We start from the raw sequence: 23373 nt of genomic DNA on the forward strand, positions 1-23373 counted from the left end.
ATATATATATATATATAAAACAGGAAACACACTAAACACTAAAACAATGCCGAGGCTTACGCTGAGTCGAAAGCCAAAAAAATATGTTTCGAGATAGCTTTTAAAAGATGAACAGAGAGTCTTGAAATGAACCCTCAAATTTACAGGGAGCCAAAGAAGCGAGCCCAGAATTCTAGTTCTGGGCTTGCTTTGTTCGAGCTCCAGTTAGGAGGTGAGCGGCAGCATTTTGGACCAACTGGAGACCCTTGAGCGAGGACCCCGAAAAGTCTACTAAATAAAATCTCATCAATTTATATTCATCAACACAAAATATTTACACATGCACCATTTTTATTGTTTCTCTGCCATATTGTGCTTTACAATCATGTTGAGATCAAAGACAGTGTGCATTTATTCCTACAAATACTTTCGCTTTTATGGCAAGGCAACTTTGAGTTTATGACACAAATAGTTCAATCCACTGTACTCATATAGACTAGCCTGTTTGCTTATAAAGCTGGTAATGCCCTGGAATTAACTGAACAATAGCATAATTGCGTCATCGTCAATTAATTAGTGTGTCTCCGACTAAATGGTAGTGAGACACATCGTAGACAGAAGCACTTTGAGAAATTCAGAACCACAACAAGAGAGCATAAACATCTTCTTGCAAATTGTTCTGAGTTACGTGTCGTCGAACAGAATATTCCTATTACCACATACGCACACACTTTACCCCCCCCCCCCCCCCCCCCCCCCCCCCGTTGCCTCTACTGCTCAACGGCCCGTCTCCCCCGTGAGGCTCAGCCTGTCTTCTCACAGTCGGGCAGTGCAACACTTAACGGCGCTGAAGCCATGCCATTGTGAAGAGCTGTCATTCTGGTCACAATATACCCAGTTGAACATCATTATTCCACTTCACCGTTATAATATTAGGTCTTAGTATACCAGTCAGCCTCAAATTACCCGCTACTGAACCTTTGACTGACGGCTGTGTGCATGCATGAGGCATGGAATTGGAAGAACATGACCTCGCTGGACTACTTTGAACCCGCGTGCCTGCTCCCTTCCTTCTTTATTCCTCTTTCTCTACGGTTGCTCTTCTCCAGGGCATCTCTGTGGAGCTCCTGTGTGGTCCTTCCGTTGCTGGCCCTCACTTGGATGTCAGCTGTGTTGGCCATAACCGATCGCCGCTCGACACTTTTCCAGGTGATGCGTCTCGGGCCGCTAACACACGTCTACAAGCAAATGCGCACGAGCCGTGTTCCGGCGCGGCTACGATGAACGGCAATTTGCCATCTTGCAGTGACAACGACCATTTTGCGGAATTAGCGACCGTGTCAGAATATCTGCGTTGCACAACATGATCAGATTCAGCTCTCGATGTTTTTTTTTTTCCATACTTCACAGTTTGCGACATAGACACAGCTCTCAGTCTGTTGTAATGCAATTGTCATACTGGTCGGTGTATTTATGCTCCATATGTCCAATGAATACAGTAATATTAGCAATGCGCTAGGTAATCGTGTAGATATTGATGAACTGTGTGTGCAAAAACTAACCGGGTGTCAAATGTTTCCTTCAGATCCTCTTTGCCGTCTTCGACTCGGTCCAAGGTTTCGTGATCATCACCGTGCACTGCGCCATGCGCCGAGAGGTGAGTCCCATTCCCCGCACTTCAACGGGTGGGGTGAATATTCAAAGAGCTCATGCTAATTTCCAGGTCAGGTTGAGGTCGCATCGGAATACAAGCAGATCAGACTTGACGGGGATTAACTGGCTGTTTATGTCCAATGTTGGTGTGCGTCTTCTTCAGAATGCCGGATCGCAGTGCAGCATTGTCCATCGGAGCCAAGCCCGCTTTAAGGAGCTTAGCAAGATGTTGTATGGAATAAGACGATAAGTCCCTCACTAATACATCCCCAGTGTGAATTTGCCACAGGCGTTGCATTGCCCCCCGGGTATGCCGCATTTTAAACTTATTATGCACATATATGTTTCGACGCCATTGAAACGCCCACACAGAGAGTGATTGTCGGATTTTCCAGCGCGGTAACATTTCCACACCTGCGTAACTTCCTTTTATCCAGTATCGCCTGCCTGCATATTGTAAGTGAATATTAAAACGTTAAGCTGCATTTAATCAATACAGAAAAGCGGTAGGGATCAGGGTACATGAAATCGAGGCATTAGTCTTTGTGTATGTATGAAAATCCTTCCGCGGCGCCGTCGCAGACACGCGGGACTGCCATGATGGAGAGGGGGAAGAGGACAAAAAAAGGGAATGCGAATTGTGGGAGCGCAAGAGCGGTGGCCAGGGTTTCGCCAACCGCGGCAGGGAATGAAAAGACCACCGCGACACGGATGCCCTGCTGAGATGAGCCATCGAGGAGTGAATATTCAAATATGCAGTTTAGGAGTGAGGAGGGTTAGCCGAGGGCACCACGAACAGAGGCTGGGAAAATGAGGGATGCTGAGGTTTGTACAGAGAGCGGGGAACGAGATCCATAAGAGTACTACGGGCTGATGATAGGCGAGAGAGAGATAGAGAGAGCAGTGTTTGGAGCACAAATGGACGCTGTGTGTGTGTGTGTGTGTGAGAGACACATACAGGGAGAACGATCGCCTCTGAGGATGAGTGCATGCATAGAGGGAAGAGACGGACGGAAGGAAACAATGGAGGCAATAAGCTTGCACATGCAGTATTAATCAGACATGGATGCTGCTCCAATCCAATCCATTTGTAGCGGCGCGTACGCTCAGATAAGACCACCCAGCGAGAATGGAGATGCACTCATTCGCTCTTGCGCCACTTGGTATCCGAGCGCTCTTGTTTCCCGCCCATGACGGTCTTCGGGGGATTCGACAGTGGCAAAAGATGACAAATGAAGTTGCTCCTGAGATGGAAGGAGAGAGCTAGAGAGAGAGAGAGAGACGTATATCGAGGGAGTCGGAAGGGAAAATAAGCCTGGAACTGCCCGTGCGATCCAATTTATTTGATTTAAGCCGTTATGAGAACTGGTGCTTCAACAAATAATTGGGATGTGTTGCCAGGATGCTTAATAGAAAGAAAACAAATACGACACCAGGACGGTACACGTGTTAGAGCATTGGTTCTTAACCTGAGTTCGATCAAAACCTTGGGGTTTGGTGAGTCGGTCTTCGGAGTTCGACGGAGCCTCTGCCATGGAAGTCAAGGCACACCCGACCCAATGTGTCAATTAGTTATGACACGCCCGCTTGACCATCACTGGCTGGTTCATTTTGTGCATAATTTAAAAAAAAAAAACATATACTTATGTCTTGAGATTTTATTGGGGTTTTTTTTTTTCAGTTTTTAATAAATGGCTTTTTTCATGTCTTGAATTTGCAAAAAAAAAATATATATATATATAAATATTTTTGGTGAGTGTGCATACTTCTAACAAGGTTAAGTACCACTGTGTTTGAGCCTCTACAAACAGCGGAGCCTGATACAGTACATGGTGCAACGTTCGAACAGGAATCCGGAAAGCTCCCACTTGGTCCAAATAGAAACCTGATATGTGTGTGTGTGTTTACTGTATCTCGTTTCACAAGTTGATGAGAATCAGGCAAATGGCAATGATGACCAAAGAACCTTCCTGACATGTATCACATTCCCCCTTTTTCCACTACGCCCAACCTCCCCCTTTGTCGCCGCCGCTCACATCAGGTGCAAGATGCGATGCGCTGTCGGATGGGCGGGTGTAAAGACGACAGCGAGAACTCCCCCGACTCCTGCAAGAACGGACAGGTGCAGATCATGGTGAATAGCAATCCATTTCATCCCGCTATGGATTCACCTCCAATTAACAATTGATCAGGCTGTTCTCTTTCCTATGAGAATTTAGGAAGAGATCGTGCAACGCTGTTCCTCCTTATTCCATTCCAGCAACGGCATCATCATCATCACGCCCCAAAATAATCTCCAGTGCATAGTCTTTGTATCATATTCCACTGACTTTGACCGATATGTTCCTGTCAGATTGCATCACTGGTTCATCTTTCCGTTAGCCTTTTTATTATTTTTTTTTTCTCCGTCAAATCTTTTTGCAACAATGATGATGGGTCTCTGAATGCCCCTTTGAGGATTAACCTTGCGATGCTACTCACTCTGCCTGCTGAGGGAATCTTTGATGGCATTTATCCGCCTCAGTTTCTGTAACCTAGCGGAGCATTTACAGGAAAACGGTGACAAATTCATTTCTTGACAAATGTGCGTTCATCAATCTCCAATTAGGGAAGGAAACACACGAGTACGCTCGGTTCTCCCGGATCCCTTTGCTTCATCCGTACAAAACGAAAATGTTGGATTCGAAAGAACACTTTGGCAGAACCACCAGCAGTGACGACGTCTTTGATTCAAACGTAGCGAGAACCCCCCCAAGTGCCCCCTGCAATGCTCACAGGAAATCTCATTACAATGTTAATCCCTTGAAATGTCCTGCCTGGCACATTGTCCCCCACGCCACCTTGTTCAAGTTGAATCAAACGTCCTGTTTTAAGGAACATTATGTGAAAAGCTAATCACTTGTTCAAGCTGCACAAATTGGGTTTCATCACCACTTCTGACAACTTTGTGCTCTCCCGCACCATCAGAAGGGTCCAAATGTGGCCCATTACGGCACAGGCCAGTGCGTGACCGGGTGCCGCCCACAGTTGGTCCTGCCGGCGTGCCAGCAGCAGGCCTGTTCCCACAGTCTACCGTGCAACGACGGCGGGCTCGACCGCAGACATGTTCTCGGCTATCTGCATGAGCAAAGCGCCGTGCCCAACAATGCCCACAATTGCAACCACATTGCCGGCCAAACAGTATGTCACAAGTAGAAAAAGACAAATAGGTAGGAGGGGAAAGGTGCAATCTGTAAAAAAAAAAAAAAAAAACGGGTTCAGGCACATTTAAATGAATTCATTTACTGTACGGGCAGCATCTTATTGATGCGAAGGTTAAAATGGTTTATAATTTGAGATCCGATGCAACAGCATTGCAAACTGCAACACCAACCATACCAATATCAAATAATGAACACAAAATGAATTCCTCTGTTGCCGTGCCATTCAGAGATACGAGAGATACGAGCGGGACTTGAGCAGTTTTCGTGTCGATGTGGACGAAAACTGTCTGAGTGGTTTCCCTCCACCGCTCTTTGCTGTGCTCAGCAAACCGGCTGCGGATGTGATTCTGTGGACATCAAATTCATTGTGTGCGTTTCGTTTACACATTGCACCTTTCTTTCAGTTTCACTCGGGCAAGCTGTGGCTGTGTGGGAATAAATGGCAGCGACTGCCATTCTAGGTTCATAAATGAACTCACTAGACAACCTATTAGGTACTCCTTCACTATCAAATGGCAGATTGTGCAAGATCTGTTTCGGAAAGAATTGTGTAAAGATGATCACGCTCACTTTTGACTTTTTGTCAGAAGAAGCAAACACACAAACAAACAAACAAAAACAATTTGAAAGAGAAAGACTTCATTGCTAGTGAATGGGTGCACTGAGGCGGCCACTTGAGATCCCGATCGCTCATCTGACGCAAGCTGCTCCTCATGTCAATGTGCATATCGTAGCCAGTCACTTTTTTTTCTTTTCTCTACTCACCTTGCCTCCCTTTCTCAGACCGATTTTGAGAAGGACGTGGACTTGGCATGCCAGACAGGTGAGTCGGCCTTGCTTTGTCATTACCTCTTTTGTTCAACGCCATTAGCGTCGCAGACACGTTAAAAACCGTTGAGCTGGACGCGTTTGACTTTTGCCAAATGATGACATGACGGATTATGTGCTGCAACGCCCACGAACAAATTACTCTTGCTTATCAATCACACTCCGTCGGCCCGCTGTGTGTTGAGAAAGCGAGTGCTTTCATGCGACATTTTAATCGCGCAAGAAAATGCCACTCCTCGACACCGCGCAGGTTGGTTCACACTGGTCAAGAGTGTGTGTTGGTGTGTGTGTGTCTGGATGTTTTCGGATGTATACAATTGTACATTTGAAACATTAACACGGAGTCACTTTCCCCTCCTCCTACAACCTTGCAGAAAGAGGACACCCATGTAAGTTGCCCACCCGAACTAACCCTGCCTGATCCCCAACGTTGAACTTGATTGAACTCCTCCGGGTTATTCTCAGGGCCTCTACTTTACAATCCTTTCAAAGCTCGATTCTATAAGCCCGTGCATTTGTTGCGTGCATAGATCGTGTTTTGTATTTGTCCGCATAGGGGAGGACGTCCGATGGGTAGAATCCACTTTGCGCTTTGTGATTTAATTGGGTGCATTTTGACAAGAAAGGCGCTTTGTTTCCTGAGCGTTTGGGGGCCGGGTGGTTCATGAGCATGGGGTCGAGCATGACTTTTACAGTGTGTGTGGAATGATACAATTTAAAAAGAGGCGATAGCCACACAAACGGGTACTACAAATATGGATTTTTGTGAATTTAGCAGCATTGGTTTGATTTCAGTGCTCTGTGTTGACAGCCTTCTCATAGATAGTTTTTTGGGGGGGCAAAAACAAGCAAACACAAAAAACTTTTAAAAATAACCTGTTCATGTGTGGAGATAGCCTGGATTTTTTTTCTATCACCAGCATGGGGCTAAAACCCTTTTTGTCCTTTTTTCATCCTGAATAATATGCATGGCAACTTACCTCCAGCAACTATCGCTGGATGCTTCGTTCCATTTACAGCATTGCAGTAAATTGGGGAAAAAGAAAAAAAATGAGTTTGGCATGAGTCGATGCTCGCTGATCCAGCATGCCTGCGTGATCAGAGGCCACGGGATAATAAAGGCATTTGGCTCAATTTCATTTTGGGGATGATGCTCATTCTCTGAGCTGTTAAAAAAAAATAAATAAAATGTGGCCCGAGAGCCAATTATACGCTGGGAAGAGGCTTAAGGTCACAAAAGACAAAACTCCGTATCAGTGAGAGCCATATAAGACCATCGATGGGAATTGTGAAATGCTTGCGATTGACTTTTCATGGCTAATACGAGTCGAGCGCACATAACTCAAAGCTGCAGTCGCCAATTGAGCTTCATGTCCATCATGCCCCTACTGTTCGAAAGCACACGATATGAAAGCTCTGGATCCCTCAATTCTTCTTGCCCCTCCCTGGCCTGTTCCTTTCACCCGCTCCTCTTCTTTTGACAACCTAATGCGTCATCCCCCGATTCTCCTCCACCCTCTGCCCCTTGCTCCCCCCCCGATGGGAACCATTTGTACCTACTGTGTCCCTTCAGTCATTTTCAAGGAGGTGAACACCTGTAACCCAGCCACCATCACGGGCACCTTGTCCCGGATATCCCTGGATGACGACGATGATCCCAAACTCGCCGCCCATCAGGACGGGGGAGTCGGGGTGAACTTCAGCTCCCTCCCTGGGAACATCCCCCCTCCCAACCGTGTTGTGCAGGTATGGGGATCATATCCTCAAATGCGAATGTTCTCCCGAAACCAAACATGAAAAGCCAGTGCAGATAAATATTTGACAATTCGCTTCCATCCTGCGGGAATACTGTTAAGGCTGTCATTCCGGATAAGCTCACTTTTCACAAGACACAACTTTTGGAAAAATATGCCAGATCAAACAGGTTTCCGAAACACCGGCATCACTTAAAAAAATAAAGATACCCGTCAAGGCTGTAAAAGTTTGACTCAAATCAAGTCAAACATGAAAGGGAAAATTTGTCTCCCACTTTGGGAAGCCTGGCGGCATGAATATGAATTATATATATATATAAAATAATATGAACTGTTGCTACATGGTATTGCATTGAAAAAAATCGATGTCAAACTGCACTAACTGTACTTCCGCAAGGTTCCGCAGCTTGGAGGGCTCAACGAGCTGAGCGAGACCTCACTGAAGAAGGAGATGAACGTCGACCAGCAGAGACAACAGGCGCAGCAGCGCTGCGGCGCTCCCATCTACTTGTGCACCGACAGCGGCCTCGGCTGGGCAAGGCCGCCCGGGTCCTCCAACACCTCCCAGGACGGAAGTGCCGGGAGCGGGGGCAGTGGCGGCGGAGGAGGCAGCGGAGGAGAGGGAGACTACATGGTCTTACCTCGACGGACGGTCGGCATCAAACCTCCAGCGCCGTCTTCCCAAGGAGGAGCTCTGGGACTGGGAGGCGAAGACAAGCCCCTCAACATCACTGTGGAGGACCCCCCGTTCCCACCTCCCCCGTCTCCCTTGACCCTCCATCCTGCCGAGAGCGAGGCCTACCCGGCTGATTTTGTGCCGTCCAGTGTGGGCGACATGAACATCAACATGAACCTGAACCGTTCTTACGGGACAATCAAAACGCTGCCCCACGGACACGGCCACCTGATGGCCCCGGGGGGTCTCGTACACCCCCACGGGGTGCACATGCATCCTCACGGGCATTCACTCCAGCTCAAGCCAGGCCAGAGGCCCTCGGTCAGACAAATTCTGACGGGGGGGACCACGGCGGAGAGAACCAGAACCCTGCCGCGCAACCTAGGCAGCAACAATGCCAATGCCAGCCTGTCGGCGGGATCCCTCGAGGTGGGTACGATTTTCAGAGGTGAAAGAAGAGCTCCCCGGGGAGCCGCAGCTTGTTAACCGTGTTCAGTTTTTCACTTGCAAAGTTGTAGGCAGGCGCGCTGTTGAAATGATAACGGCCAAATGTTTTTTTTTCATGTGAGGATCACTACTCAAGGTAAATCCGCCAAGTAGATAAAGGTAAGTCAGTAGGTCAAGGGAATGGCTGAAAAGACTTACAAGGGAAGAACGACTCCTCTTTATGACGGTCAAAGAAATGACCCTTCACACCGTTCAACTATTCTTTCGGCACTGACAGTCCAGGATATAGCAGTGTGTGACGAACATCTCTCTCTCTCTCTCATGAGCGGTATATTTACACAGCTGAGTTTTCTTTGGTGAGCATGCGTGCGCTGATGCGAGCGAGCTGGTGAGTCAGATTCGGAACATACCATCACAACATTTATACCAGCAGCAACGCATCGAGATCATCTTGACTCAACGTTGATTTAAATGAGGAAAAAGGACACTTTCCTCTATTCGTGGAGAGGCTTCATTCAGGGTTGACGATAAAGATGACAAGTTCCACAACCGGCGGGACAGAAAATGTGACTCTGTGATTTTATCCTCTCAAAAATGTAGGGGAGAGAAGGGGGTCTGTCTCTTGAAAATGACATCATCATGATGTAACAGGAACACCGTGCAAACATGGCAACAGAGAGTTCAGTTAGCAGTTGATTTTTAGCGTGGGAACCCGAATTAAAAGCTTCGTGGTTCATCGAGCTCAGGAAACCAGTCGAGCACCGAGACCCTATTTCGCAGTCAGCGGTACCGAAGGCATTTCCCTGCATGTTGCATGCTTGCCATCGCTAAGCGCTCTTGATTGCCGGATTCTTTATTAAAGAAAGAGATGTTGATGTGATTAACTCGTTTGAATGTCTTTACCTTTGGAAAAAAAAAAAAAAAAAACTTGGCTGCCTTCGCGACCTTTTTGCAGGGTAAGCACAGCTTTTAACTCGCTGTGGGTACAAGCTCAACTCAGTGCCAAATGCAAATTTGGCAGACAACACGTGCTCCGAGTGCGAGACGGAACACGGCGCCACTCAGCGCCGTGGCCGCAGATGAGCTGGAAACAGCCGCAGCTGCTCAATTGCCGCTCGCTCTACCACGTTTGCAGAATTGTACAGCGGGGAAGGTCTTGAAACCGATTGGAGGTTGAGAAACAGTTGGCGTATGTTTGATCAAGCGTTCTTTTCTTGCTGTCATTTCATTGGAAGACTGATTCATGCAGACGATGACGTGGTCGTATCTGTGGCTGTGTAAAACGCCCGCTAATTCTGGGTTATTCGACGTTTTACTGATCTAATTATGTCGAAATGGACAGAATAATTCGCCCGCGCTTCTTGTGGACTCTAAGAATATTTGTCTCGTGTTGGGAAACCAGAACATATTAGCTTTCTTCTTTTTTTAAATTAAGTGACCCCCAAGGTGAGGGTCAGAGCTACAGATCAATACTAGGGGGGGGTGGATATTGATGCCTTCTTCTCTCCCTTTCGGCCCCCTCCTCTTGCAGAGGAAAAGAGTACGATACTCTGAGCTGGACTTTGAGGTAAGGTCTTGGACCGTCATCACCTTATACAGTTCCTGCTTGTCTTTGCTTCCGTTTGTGCTTCTGCCAAGGACTTGATGTAGCGTACATCGGAGCATCGCATAACCCCTCCCCTGCATGCAATGCAAATAGCGGGTGCGGAACAGACTTTCGTCGTCTGCTGTTTCTCCAACAAATGCCCTTCTTTCTGCCTCAACAAATGAATGCGGTGATAAATTATAATAACTTGATGGGTAACGCATCCCACCGTCTTGTACAATCAAGAGAGATCATGCCGCAATGTCGCTGCGGGGGTTCTGGTTAAAGAAACAGCAAAGTTAGAGTGTTCCATGTGTCTGCATAATTACTTGTAGTTGAGTTTTGGGGTCGCTGCATTTGGTTGACTGGCTGGTGTTTTTGGAACAACGTAGTTTGGCTGTGGTGTGTCTGCGTGTTTGTCACGGTCTCTGTAGGACGACCGAGCTTTCTTGGGAATTTCCAGTCTTGTTATTCTTATCCAAAGTATCCATAATGTGTAGAAGTCCCTTCCATACTTGGAGGGGTTTCAGTTCGAATCAGATTCTTTTAATTAAAGACTGGACATTCACTTCTGACCTTATTAGAGAACGTGATTTTAGCGTATGCGCCGTATGACTTGTGGCAAGCTACTAACTGTTGTTTCTAGCAATTGAACTGGATTCACCACTGGCTGTTGCATGACCACAGTTAGCATTTAGCCTTTTGTTTGTTTGATTTTGCAGTCAGAGTAGATTATTTTCAAGGGGCACGCGTATGTAGGTCAGAGAACAAGCTGGGAACTGTGCCTATGGAAATGACAGCATCATCCACACGACACAATCGCAGCAGACAATCATATCACCAATTAAAATCAGCCCTCTAATTGCCAAACTCGAAAAAGACCCAAGAAATAGGTAACCGCATCAGCCAGCGAGCCATCGGCCATCTTCAATCCCTTCGACGAAGAGCATCGCTATAGTTCCCTTCGCTTTGTACGTACGCGCTCCTCCACCAAAACCCCCACCGCAGCCCCATTTTGCCCACCCCACTTTGCTCCCCTTTCCACTTATTTTGTTTTCTCTTTGGTTCATTTTTTTTGGTGTCCCCTTTCCTTTCTTCCCTTCCAGAAAGTGATGCACACTCGCAAAAGACACTCTGAGCTGTACCATGAGCTCAACCACTCCTCCAAGTTCCACACCATAGACAGGTATAGCAGGGACCCAGCCATGTCCACGTTCAAGGTAAGACCAACTGCCTCAAATTTAGCTTGGGAGCTTCCCTGCACCAATTCAATAAGGCCTGCAATTTGTCACAGCCGCACGCCCACCCCCCTGACACGGCAAAGTAAACATCCACGTATACATACATCAAATATTTAACTGAACCACCCCAAAAAAATGCAAAGACAGCTCACCTCGTGCGTGCAAGTTCATTAGCTGATCACATCATACTGCGAGTGAAGACAACACGTGTACTTTGGCCAAAGGTGCTTTGGCTCTGTGTCCAATTAGTTCACGTGTCTTTAGAATCCATAGTTAATGCACTTGGTTTGACCAAGACTGTGTGTGTGTGTGTGTGTGTGTGTGTGTGTGTGTGTGTGTGTGTGTGTGTGTGTGTGTGTGAGTGTGTGTGAGTGTGTGTGTGTGTGTGGGAGGGGGGGCGTCTCGGGTGGGCGTATAATACTGAGGCGTCTTTGACTCATTAAAAGACCATTAGCAGCAGATGAAAGCCAGTCCCGGCGCACTCGGCGCTAACCTTCAGAGGGGCACTTTCATTAAGATTGCAACACGTGCTCGCACTCTCCTCATCTGCGCAGAGGACGGCCATGGAGACTCGGGCAGCCTCCATGGGTGTGCTTTCCCCGGGCGTTGGCACCACGTGGCTTCACATCCATTTTACATCACTGGTGGAGGAATGGCGCCTGACACAGCTCATATTGGCTACATGCGCGCACGCGCACACACACACACACACACACACACACACACACACACACACACACACACACACACACACACAGACACACACACACACACAGAAACACTCGAAGATACACACATTCTTGGCAAGTCACACAAGGAAACGCCCTGCCTTTTCCTCCTCTGGCAAATTTGTTCAGTATCTTCATCGAGACTGTGACAAGTTCACGTCGGCTACCCGTTTGTTACCTGAATTGTTAATAAAATTGAGAATGAAGGGCAAGACAAATGGCACACTGCCAGCAAGAGCAATAGTAGCAGGCGGTCTGCCGCGTGCTCATCGGTGTGCAAATAATCGCCGAATGTATCTTCAAATAAAAATGCGGCTTGCGATACGTACGGCATCCGAATGCGTTATATGAAAAAGAAATTGGGCAGTTTACTTCACTGTGAATAATGGCACGGCTAATGCTATCAGTGTCAGCCTTTTGACAGGACCCAGCTTCAATTTATCTGTGCCGTTGTCAACAACTCACTTTGAGAGTCACCCCCAGACACGACACGCTGACGATACACTAATTATGGAGATGAAGTGTGTGTGTGTGTCTGTGTGTGTGTCTGTGTGTGTGAGAGACATTAGCTAGTGTGTACTTGTAGGGATTGGTGCCCCTCTGTCGCCGTGTTCCTTTCTGTTTGTTGTGTTTGTTTTTTTGTTTTTCGCAGAGCCCGCCCTGGTGTCACCTCCATTTCATCGACAATTACAGCACGAGTAATGATTTAATAATTTCATATTAACGCTCATAATCGCTCTGCCTTGCCGCGTGACAGGTAATGTCAACGATAATAACGTCGTGAGCAGCAGTTGCACACAAAGCAGCGTAAAAGTCGAAACTCATTCTTAAAGTCAGATGCTCGACTTATCTGTACAAGCTGGCCTCTCTGTCTCTGCCCTCATAATTCATGACCTATTGCAGGTAACGACGACAAAAGAGAGTAAGTCTCCTGACTCTCTGCAGGACTCTCCCCTCTCGGCTCCAAAGTGTCGAAACAGCGCTGTCACCGAGGTCCTAAACACCCTTTAACCTATTCTAAAACAGGTTCCCCCAACCCCACCGCCAAGGCACAACACAGAACCGTCGCTCGTGCGCAGAGCTTCTTTGGTTTACAAAGAAAGTCAACGTAAGCCTCGTGCGCTAGAGCCCCCCCTCCCCCCTCTCAGTTCCCAATAAAGTAGCCCCACTTTTGGTGGGGAACATTTCACTCGTGTGAATGTCATAGTTTGGATGTGTCCCACTTTCACCAAGCAGTAAGAGTTCAGATTAGTCTTTTAGGGTCCAGAATTTGCGACCAATTGCAGTGCCATCAGATGCGATTCCAATTGCAAGTTTTGTCATCTAAAACGAGGTGGAGTGAGACAAGCTGCATTCTGATCCAAAGAGAAAAGATCCAATCGGCAATGTTGAATATTTGGCAGGTTACACATATAATGGAGCACTCAAAATTGTCCCTAGGTGTGATTGCGAGCGCGAATGGTTGTTCGTCTAAGTGTGCACTGCGATTGGCTGGCAACCGGTTCAGGATGTTCCCCGCCTACGGCCCGGAGACAGCCGGGATAGGCTCCAGCGAGCCCGCGGCCCTCGTGAGGCTAAACGGATTAGAAAATGGATGGATGGATGGAAGGAGGGTTAATCTGTCATCATGACGAGGTTGCATTTGTATGATGTAATGCTCTTCACGCCGCTGATGATGAAGTATTGCCGACGCAGCCACACTGGAAACAGAAGTCAGAATAGCAAAGTATACTGTCCAGCTGAACTGAAACACTTGGTGCAAAGTGGACTGAAATGTCAAAACATTGACGGACAGAATTTGTGACGTGGCGCTCCAGCTTTGCCCTCCCTCATCATATCAAAGAGAACGAGTTCAATTAAAGCTAACAGTGCTTAAAATGATCAGATCAATGACTGAGCTCTTTTTTTTTTCAGTCACCGTAAACACGACCAATTGTAATCTGTCATCATTAGTGCAGCACATGCGGAATGGGAAATGTTGCGCAATCAATGCCGCAACCGAGAAGGGCGTGGCTTGGCACTTGTCGAGAGTCCATGTCGACACGCGGCACCCGCAAATCCTCCCCGTTTCTATCAGTGTGTGATCGCTGCTTTCAAATCAGTGTCCGACTTGAGCTGCGAACATTTCTGTGAGTGGCGGACGGTCGAGCACAGTCCGCCTTCCCAGTCTTGTGTTGTGTGACAAAAGACGTGCGTGTCGCAGCATCGTGTGCCCTTGTGAGTTTGTGTCCTCCGAAAGCATTTGGCCAGTTTGCTACACTTTGATCTACTTTCATCCCAAGCAGATTCGCTTTCCTTTGACGGGATGCTGGATAAGTTACGAAACAAACAAGAAAAATGATCACAAGCTTGACATGTTGTGCTTCTATTGCTGTCACGTCATTACATGTGGAGTGTCCAACCATGAAGCCATTGCGTCCCTTCCCAAACCCGAATTAAAGCCTTCTAACCACTATAATTTCGGAATAAATCCGAAAGACAATGACCCATCCAAACAGATTCATAATCACCTCATAAAGCATGATATCCTCGCCATAAACTCGGCCATTGGCAAGCAAACAGGGCTAAACTGCGCGCCGTGCGTGCGGAGGTGCTGATGAGCCTCTCGGAAATATCACGAAGGCTTGTGGGGTTAAGAAGGCTTGATCCGTTTTCCCTCTCCGCTAAGTTTGGATCCGTGTGCTGACTTTGTTGAGGAGATGAGTGGATACCAGAAAATGTCCAAGAGACAAAGATCAAAATGCTGACCCCCCCCACCATTCCCCCAATCGTAATCCAATTTTCCATCGAAGTGCACTGGGCTCAAAGTAAACTGAAGTCAAACAAACAAGAACCATCACAGATCTTCAATCACTCCATTTCTGAGCTACCTAGTTGGTCATACCAGTGTTTACCAAATTGATAGCTTTGGGTTATGAAGTAATGACTCATCGTTATGCTCAATTAGCACAAATGAAAAGAACCTGGATGAAGGCAGACAGACACTTCATCACAAAGCTCCCCATTAGCCCCAAACGATGACAATCAATCACGGGCTTTTCTGCTAAGCCTCTGATTGCTTGAGTAACCAGTCTTCAATACTTTTTTTTTTATAAATCTAAGTGTGGTACATAATTACAATGAAGTCATAACAGAGGTACACACATACACACACACACACACACACACATCACACACACACATACGTAATGTGGGCTTTTTATGTTGACGATCTGAGATAATTCAAATTGCATTGCTTTAAACATCATAGATACGTGCAGTAGATGGAGGAGGGGGGCGGGGGGTATGGCAAGCAGAAATTTCACGGTTTACGAGAGGCAGTATGCAGTATACGCACAGCGTGAAGCTTACAGGCACTCGCGCCTGCTCCATTGTTCCGATTTCGAGCCGCTTCTTGGCAGACAAAAGCAGAACGGTCGCCTTTTTCATCTTGGCGGGGTCCAGAGGGGTCATAACACATATTTGCACGTGGTGCTTATGATGTCATACTTGTGCTTGCGGAGGACTGATGCCGCACGCGTGTGCGCGTGTCGGATGTGGAGCAGAGGGAGAGTTTGCGCCACAACACGGGCATGGCGGAGGCATTTTGTGGCGCTAATAGGTGGGTACAGTATTGGCCTCCTGTCGCCCGCTGCGTTCTTGATGAAATGAGGTGTGCTTGGCTCCCCTTTGCAGCAAGACACCGCGTGCGTGTCTGTGTTGAATGCAAATGGCACAGACAAGAGAAACTTTTGTCTGCAGTTTCAAACTGCCTGATAATGACGATGATGATGACGTGACCTGGAAGCCCAATGCGGAGGCCCCCTCCAGTGCCGACATGTATGATGACATGGATCTTAAAGAGAGGAGGTTGCATCATAAAAAGAAGAGGGCCCGACTCAGGGTGGTGGTTTTATGAATCGATAGTTAACCGTGACAAATGTAATTGATGGTTTTTGGCAAGTGGAGGGACGTTTAGCGAAGGTAATGTGTGTACTTTGGTGCTGTCTCATACACTGAAGATAGATCATTTGTACTGACAGCTTTTTTTTTCCCCTGTTGATTGAAGGTGGACAATTTGCTTGCACTTAAAACCCGGGAGGTCCCGAAAATCGATTTGATGGGGTTAAGCAAAAGGGCCTTTTATATTCCGACAGTAAAACAAGCCTGCCTGCTTGTCTGCATCCCCCCCACCCTTAATCTAATTCCCCTCTGTCCTCACAGCTTGATGTCATATTTCTCGCAGCCTCCCTCGTTTCCTTCTTCTTTACCCATTTGAGGCTTTAATTGATTAATTATTCCTCCCTCAGCTTGCTTCTAATTAATATCTTCCTCCTCTGGGTTGGGTATTCGCAACAGTTTCCTAAGGAAATCGAGCATCGGGTAGACCTGCTTTGTGTAGCGGTGGGTTTGAAATCAAGCAAGCTTCGCCCCGGCTTCGTGCGCCGAGCGGCGTAATGCCGTTTCGGCTCACTTGGGCCAATTAAAGAGAAGCGTAAAAAGCTGATTCACTAGTGAGGGGACTGTTTTCAGTGCGGCGGCGCTGGCCCTGGATCACATGGCTTCTCATTACAGCCCAGACAGCGTGCGTCTGATTGCTCGTTTGTTTGGAATGTGTTGTACTAATGGAATTTATTCGCCCTATATTCTCCTAATTTGGCTCCTTTGAAGGGCCTGGTTGCTTGTAGAACGCATTTCATTCCAACTCAAGGCCAAATGATGCTACTCATGCTTTTGCTGACTAAGATCAAAACTCAGAAAGGGGAGACCTTTAAAAAAAAAAAAAAAAAAAAAAACATTTCTGGTGTCCACTCAGTCTGCTTGTGCATTTTTTAAATGTTTTTTTTTCCATGTGTTACGCCATTTACTTTTTTTCCTGTGAGCCTAATATTCCATATGTATTTTAATTTGCTATATTGATTTTTCTTTTGTTCCCCCCCCCCCCGTTTCATGTGCTTTGTTGGCTGACGGGGGGGTCTTTGTGTTGCTTATTGCCACGTCTCAGTTTGAGTGTAGCCAGACAGGCTGCAGATCCATGGGCAACCAAGTCAACAAAGGTAAAGTTGTACCCACTCACCTCTCACTCCCCTTGTGTCCTCTCATACCCCTTTTCCACCCCAGAAAACCTGGTCCTCGTTCGGCGCCAGGGCCACCGCTGTGTTTAGTTGGTGCTGAACAAGTTCTGCATTCTTTTCCTTGCCTTGCTTGCTTTGTGCCACTTGTAGTTTCCTCTCAAAAAAATCGCCAAGTGGCAACGTTTTTGCTTTTGGCTCCTGTTACTTTTTCTGGTGTTTTTAGTTCTGTCTTTGTCGTACATGTTATTATTTTTTTTTTTTTTTTTAATTGTATTCAAAGAGGCATAGGCCAATTACCAGTTCGACGGTTCACGGTGGTTTTAAAAAGTCAAGGTTTCAGTAACCGCTAATAGCGTCTGTCACCAGTAATGAGCTCTTTTCTTGTTTGAGGGGACTTTGACGCATGGCACAAACTGATTGGCTCCTTGCAGAGTTGAGCAAACAAGCCTTCTCTTTGAAATGAATAACCTCCAATTCACTTTTTTTTTTTGTTCTCCTTCTGGGTGAGCAGAGAAGGGAGGGGTGAGCAGTTATGCACGGACAATGAGTGGGGCCGAAGGAGGTTGGACGAAAGTGGCGGCACAGTTATAGACACCTGCACGGATGCCTTTTGACTAATGTTCATTGTCCTGAAATATAAAGAAAATTAAAAAAACGAAATCCACGGTGCCAGCGCGTAATTGTTAGCCCCAAGGACAACATGAGGAGCCCACTAAATATAGCCCGCTAGTGACACTGTGACTTGGTAAGAAGAATTAGAAGAGACGATTGTTAACATCTTTGATTGATTTATCAGGTTTACACATTTCTTAATGTACCACACATTCTATCTTTTGTTTAAAACTAAAATAGATTGGGTTCAATGGGGAGGAAAAAAAATCATTTTCTATTTACCCCACTATTGCAAAAAGTATGCATTTTAAGGCTGGAATTTTAATACTGTGACCATACTGTCAGAAACCATTGTTGTATCGAGATTCACCAAAAGTTTAGGTTCTTTAAACTAATGCCATCTTCCACGCTTTATTTTTAAAGTTGGATAACAAGTCCAAGATTGCACGTTAGGTCATTTCCATGATCATTGATCATTTGGATGCTGACGTGGGCTTTCGAGTGACGGGCAGAGAGAGAAAGAGTGGGAGAGAAGCGATGATGTCAACAAAGCAAAAGCGACCCGTTCACCCGCCAGTGGCAAGAGCAATGCTGTTTGTGTAATAGCAGCGAGTGACTTTGATTTCCTCCTTTTCTCTCATTTCTCCCTTGTTTTTTTTCTCTTTCTCTCTCTCTCTCTCTGTCTGTGTCTCTGGTCGCCGCTTCGTGCATGCCTCCTCCCTTTTCACTGCCACAGAGGGAAAAGCGATGGAGCATTTCGTCTGCTGGAGGTGAAAAGAACTCATCCAGTGTAAGTAGAGGGGTTTCTGGCAGAGATCTAGATGGGGGGTTGGGGGTGGGGGAGGGGTGTTGAACAGGATGAGCTGGCGCTTTTGGGCATGGAGGAACAGAGGCCCGCGTAGATGGCGACAGGCAATGGATAGACATGCAGAAGCAACACAATCGCGTTAGCCTGCTCTCCCGGGGATCGCGCCGGGGCTTAACTGCTGCATTACGCACACTCCTGCGTTACAAAATGCTCCTTCGTCAGCAGTTAGCATGCAAATTGGCTCCCCGATTACACTTTTTGTATTCATCTTTTTGCCAACTGTCAGAATGTGACGCAGCAAGAATGATAATCAGGCAGATATTGCTCCCTGGAGCTCCGGCGATGATCATCGTACTGCCGGGCGGGCTTGGGGGGGGAGGGAGAGGGCACTCTGTACGACTGCAGATCTCTTGAGTTGTATTTTGTGAGTCCCGGGTGACCGGATACAATACAATACATCCTGATTTATAGGATAGGATAGATTTGGGATTAAGTGTGCGGATTACACCAATGGCCGGATGAAAGGAATTTTGGAGGTGTAAGGATGCTCAAGAAACGACTTTGGCTATGGAGGACAACCAGAAAAGCCTGTTCGCATTGTCCGATTTTGAAGATTTGTCCACAGCCCCATATTATCTTCCCTTGCATGATCCGCCATCACAAGTAATCCATCTCATTTGCTTCTATTTTACAATTTTAGCAAGAAGCATCTTTGCGACTCCCCCCCCCCCCCCCCCCCCCCGCAGTCTCCACAGCATGAATCTGCAAATCATTATCTCCACAAGCAAAAGAATGGCATTTGAATACTAATCCTTAGCCGGTGCTTAATTCTGCCTATAGTTAATCCCCCCCAACATGCATTTTACATGTGCAGGGGGGTGGGGTGGGGGGCACATCTGAGGACCGCATGCAGCGATCACAGACCGCCAGCCCGCAGGGTTTCATCCCATGATTAGTCCATGTGAAGTGGAGCCAACTGGTTCGGAGTAGGAGGCAATGCGGGTTTGCTACTCGGTCATTAAAAACATCAACATAGGTGGATGACTCTTCACAACAACTCCGCATCCTGCCGGTGTCTGCTTTGTGAGCTTCAACAGCTTTTAGGGCGATTGCAGCGATGCAAACCTTGTATCCTGATGATTTGCATTTGCGACGTTTGATTGCCGAAAATGAAAGTATCTCCTACTGAAGGGTACAGAAGACTGTGCGTCTGGTTTGTTTGCCGCATTCCAAGAGTTGCTGGGGGCAAGTTCGAAATCGACGAAACCTATTGACTTAATCTTTTTGAAAACACGACGACGACAACTCCAGGTACATCCAGCGTGCTGACCTCTGCCAAGTCTGGCAAGAGGAACATTTTGCTGCCTGTCAGCCACTCTTGTGATCAACAAATGGCAAAGAAAATATAAGTTCAATATAACACATTTTCCAAGGGTTAATCACAATGCGGTATGATACCATCTGTCATATCCTGTAGGGCAGGGATGTCCAAAGTAAGGCCCTGGGGGCCATTTGTGGGCCGCCATCCATTTTTTTAGTGGCCTGCGGCATATATTCAAAGTGACATTTGACACGGCCCACAGGCTAGTGAGATACAGGGCCCTTGGCCACAATAAAATCTTTAGGACCAAAAAAAAAAAACAATCTGCCTCATGATCGTGAACAGAAAGCTGCTGTGTGACAGTTTTCCAAAGTCAGTGGAAGACGTTCACACAATAGCGTCGCTTGCTTGACTGATTTCAGCGCGTTTAAATCATTAAAGTGGAGGAATTTTAAAGTGGCCCTTGCAGCCTTGCATTTTAATGAATGCGGCCCTCAAACGAAAAACTATGGGCACCCCTGCTGTAGCGCTTCTACAAATATTTTCATTACTTCATGAAGGCGAAGTCCAAGCATCTCATGGAGCCACTAAGATGGACCATAATATCACCGAAAGACGTGTTTGAAATGTATCAGATTAAAGAGCCTTGTTTGTATTCACAAAATCAGTCCATAGTTGTCTTTAAATGACAAAAAACAAAAAAACTATTTGTAGCTCACACGACTGGGACTTTGGGGTACTTCAGTTTCAAATGCGGCTGGACAGCTGCCCGCTTCATTTTCTCTTCCAAGTAAATGTGACTAAACAGATGGTTTGTTTCAAAAAAAAAAAAGCATTAGATCAACTTAATGCTCCTGTTCCCTCCTTGTCGGTCCACTTTGGAGCGTTGTCACTGCTTTAAACAACGCAGATAAAAGTGCTGTAAGACAAGATTTCCTCCACAGGGGAGTACATTGATCCATCTGCCTCTTTTCTTTTTTTTTTTAAATTTAATTTGGAATGTTACCTTACATGGCTTGTTTGTTTGTTTGTTTTTTGTCCTCTCCATCCCCGTCAGGACAAGTCAACCCCCGAGGACAGAAGCTCGTGGGACAGTTTTAAGACCATGACCCCTGAGCTGACCATCATGCCAGGGGAGCAGAAAGACCGCATGGAGCTACACAATAAGAACTGGGACTCATCCTCGGCAAACACCCCGGACTCTTCCGAGGGTGACTTCCAGACCGAAGTGTGACCGCGCTCCCGTTGTCCACGCGCACACATCAAGACACCGAGCTTCAGAAGACATTTACTCCAACGCGCACGTAAAAAATAATACACACACACACACACACACACACACACACACACACACACACACACACACACACAAACATGTTCTGCACCGTGCTCTGTTGGATTCCAGGCTCACTTTGTTTACCGCTGCAGTGGTGGCCAGACATGAAGAGAAGACTGTTCTAATCTATATTTTCACAGAGACTATTCAAAAGACAGAACAGAAACTTGACATGTCTGTGACCGGAGACCATTTTGGACTAAGAAACTATGAAAATGTATTTCAGAGAAGATGTTTATTGTCGATGACAGGAAAAAAAAAAAAAAAAAAAAAAGTTGTTGGTTTTCAGTGGAGAGAAAACTAAATGAAGACTTTCTGCACCGCTCAGCTCTTTTTATAGCGAGGGGAGAGGGGAAATCTCACACAGTCGGAACCTCCCCCAACCCGCGGCCACTCTGCTCTCATTTATTTCCTTTGCCCCTCTAATGAATGATACTTGTTCTCAATATTTTCTCTCTTTTTTTTTTTTTTGGTATGTCTATTTTTGTTTTTTTTTAATTTTTGGATCACTTGGTGGGCGGGGGCACAAAACAAGCTGCTCACAAATACATGCCAACCTCTTATTCAGGTCCCAGTTCAAAAATCCCACCTCCACACCCCACACGCATCCTCTGTGTTAACGTTGCATTCCACATTTTTTGTATTTTCTATGGCTTGATTAAAGAAATGTCCTCCCATATGGTTTGAAACTTTTAATGAACAAAAAAAAAAAAACTATGATTGAAACTCACGTGGGGTTGGGTCTCTGAGTGTAGAATTAGGTTCTTTTTTTTTTTTTTTCATTTCCGATGAGAATTAGCCCATTTGGGACTCTTCACCAAGTCAAAGTAAATATAAACATAATAATATGAAGACAGACACTCTTATGTGCATTAATATGAGCTTAATCACTGAGCTAATGTGTCCCACATGGCATCCATCCACGAGGAACAAGAAGGATTCTACGCATAGTTGAGTTATTAAGGTCTTCTCAATTTGACACGCCAGAGAGCGTTGTTAACAACCCCAACAAATTTGATTGTTTGAAGAAATTACATAATGCTTCAAAAAATACCAAAAAAACAACAAAGAAGCCATTCTGTCGTGACAAAGCTTTTCCATGCCGTGACATCAAGGCGCTCTAAAGCGACCGCGCCAGCGAGACACGCTGGTCTACATGCGGGCTGTCAAGTTGGACATTCTAAAAATGATTCCACCCTCCTGGCTCTTCCGACAGTTTCTACGAGACGCGTGTTTCGTTCACTCACCTCTGACAACGACGCCACGTCAGCAGAATATCCAAAGGAAAATTTGCATTTCCGGGCTTGAGGGAGAGCTGGTCAGCCAACTGATGGTCGAGAGTGCAGCTCCTTTAACCTTTTAAGCCAGGCGGTCCAGAGGCAACTCTTCCATTTTCTCCTCGCGAGAGATTCAGCCCCAAGTCGACAATGCTTAAGGTGACATTCCTCTGAAGTTCGCCGAGGGCCGCGACCCAGGTTTGGTGTCGAAACAGATTTCTTTCAGCTGCATAGAGACAAACAGAAGAGAACATCCATGCAGGTGAAACGGCTTCAATCTTCACATGAGGAAAAAGTAAATCAATACATTTTACTTCTATGAAACAAAAACAAGACACTAGCCTTCCATGCTTCTTGTTCCCATGACAACTTCAACATGTGAGAAACCACATTGTAATTGGAAGACATCAATGTCAACGTTTTTTTTTTTTTCCCCCTCCACATGGTCTGAGCATTTAGTACGCGAGTGTCCACTGCCTCAAGGTCATCTGTGGATGATTTGCAGTGTACTCACAATTCTCTGCGTTTCCCGAAGCTTTACGGGTACCAATCCTAGCCCTTTTACACCCAAACAAACTCGGTGCTCATTCGGCGCCATGGCCAGTGCTGTGCTTATTTGGTGCTGAACCAGTGCTTACGAAGAACCTGTTTGGTTTTTTCCGGAACGAGCTGTTGCGCAAGCGCAGTGGAAAAGGGTCATCGGAGGACCTGCTGGTCGTCTTTCAAATGTAAGAGGAAGAGGTTTGTGGAGTGGGGACACAGACTGACTGACATGCTGGTGCTTTGCTTTGATTATTTCATTGGAAAAAAAAAAAAAGCCCAAGTGAATCTGTCCAAACTGTCTTTATTTTGTAATGTGGGGCGGGGGGGG

At 46.5% G+C, this 23373-nt stretch overlaps 1 protein-coding gene across 9 annotated transcripts in view; it reads left to right on the forward strand.

The window, feature by feature from the left end:
• Positions 1-21902, forward strand: part of adgrb2 (adhesion G protein-coupled receptor B2) — a 158497-nt gene extending 136595 nt beyond the window's left edge. Inside the window, exons 25-36 of one of the 9 annotated variants that reach the window (XM_019875597.1) lie at positions 1089-1188; positions 1565-1636; positions 3674-3766; positions 5619-5658; positions 6038-6052; positions 7237-7409; positions 7815-8522; positions 10072-10107; positions 11232-11345; positions 17079-17130; positions 18497-18550; positions 20947-21047. In XM_019875597.1, coding sequence (XP_019731156.1) covers positions 1089-1188; positions 1565-1636; positions 3674-3766; positions 5619-5658; positions 6038-6052; positions 7237-7409; positions 7815-8522; positions 10072-10107; positions 11232-11345; positions 17079-17130; positions 18497-18534 — 1441 coding nt within the window. In that variant the 3' untranslated portion in view covers positions 18535-18550; positions 20947-21047. The other 8 variants (XM_019875598.1, XM_019875596.1, XM_019875593.1 and 5 more) reach the window with 8 other exon arrangements.
• Positions 21903-23373: the final 1471 nt, after the last annotated feature.

This window comes from Hippocampus comes, unplaced genomic scaffold (assembly GCF_001891065.2).
Source record: "Hippocampus comes isolate QL1 unplaced genomic scaffold, H_comes_QL1_v1.1 scaffold12, whole genome shotgun sequence".
In the NCBI taxonomy this organism is placed as follows: Eukaryota; Metazoa; Chordata; class Actinopteri; order Syngnathiformes; family Syngnathidae; genus Hippocampus; species Hippocampus comes.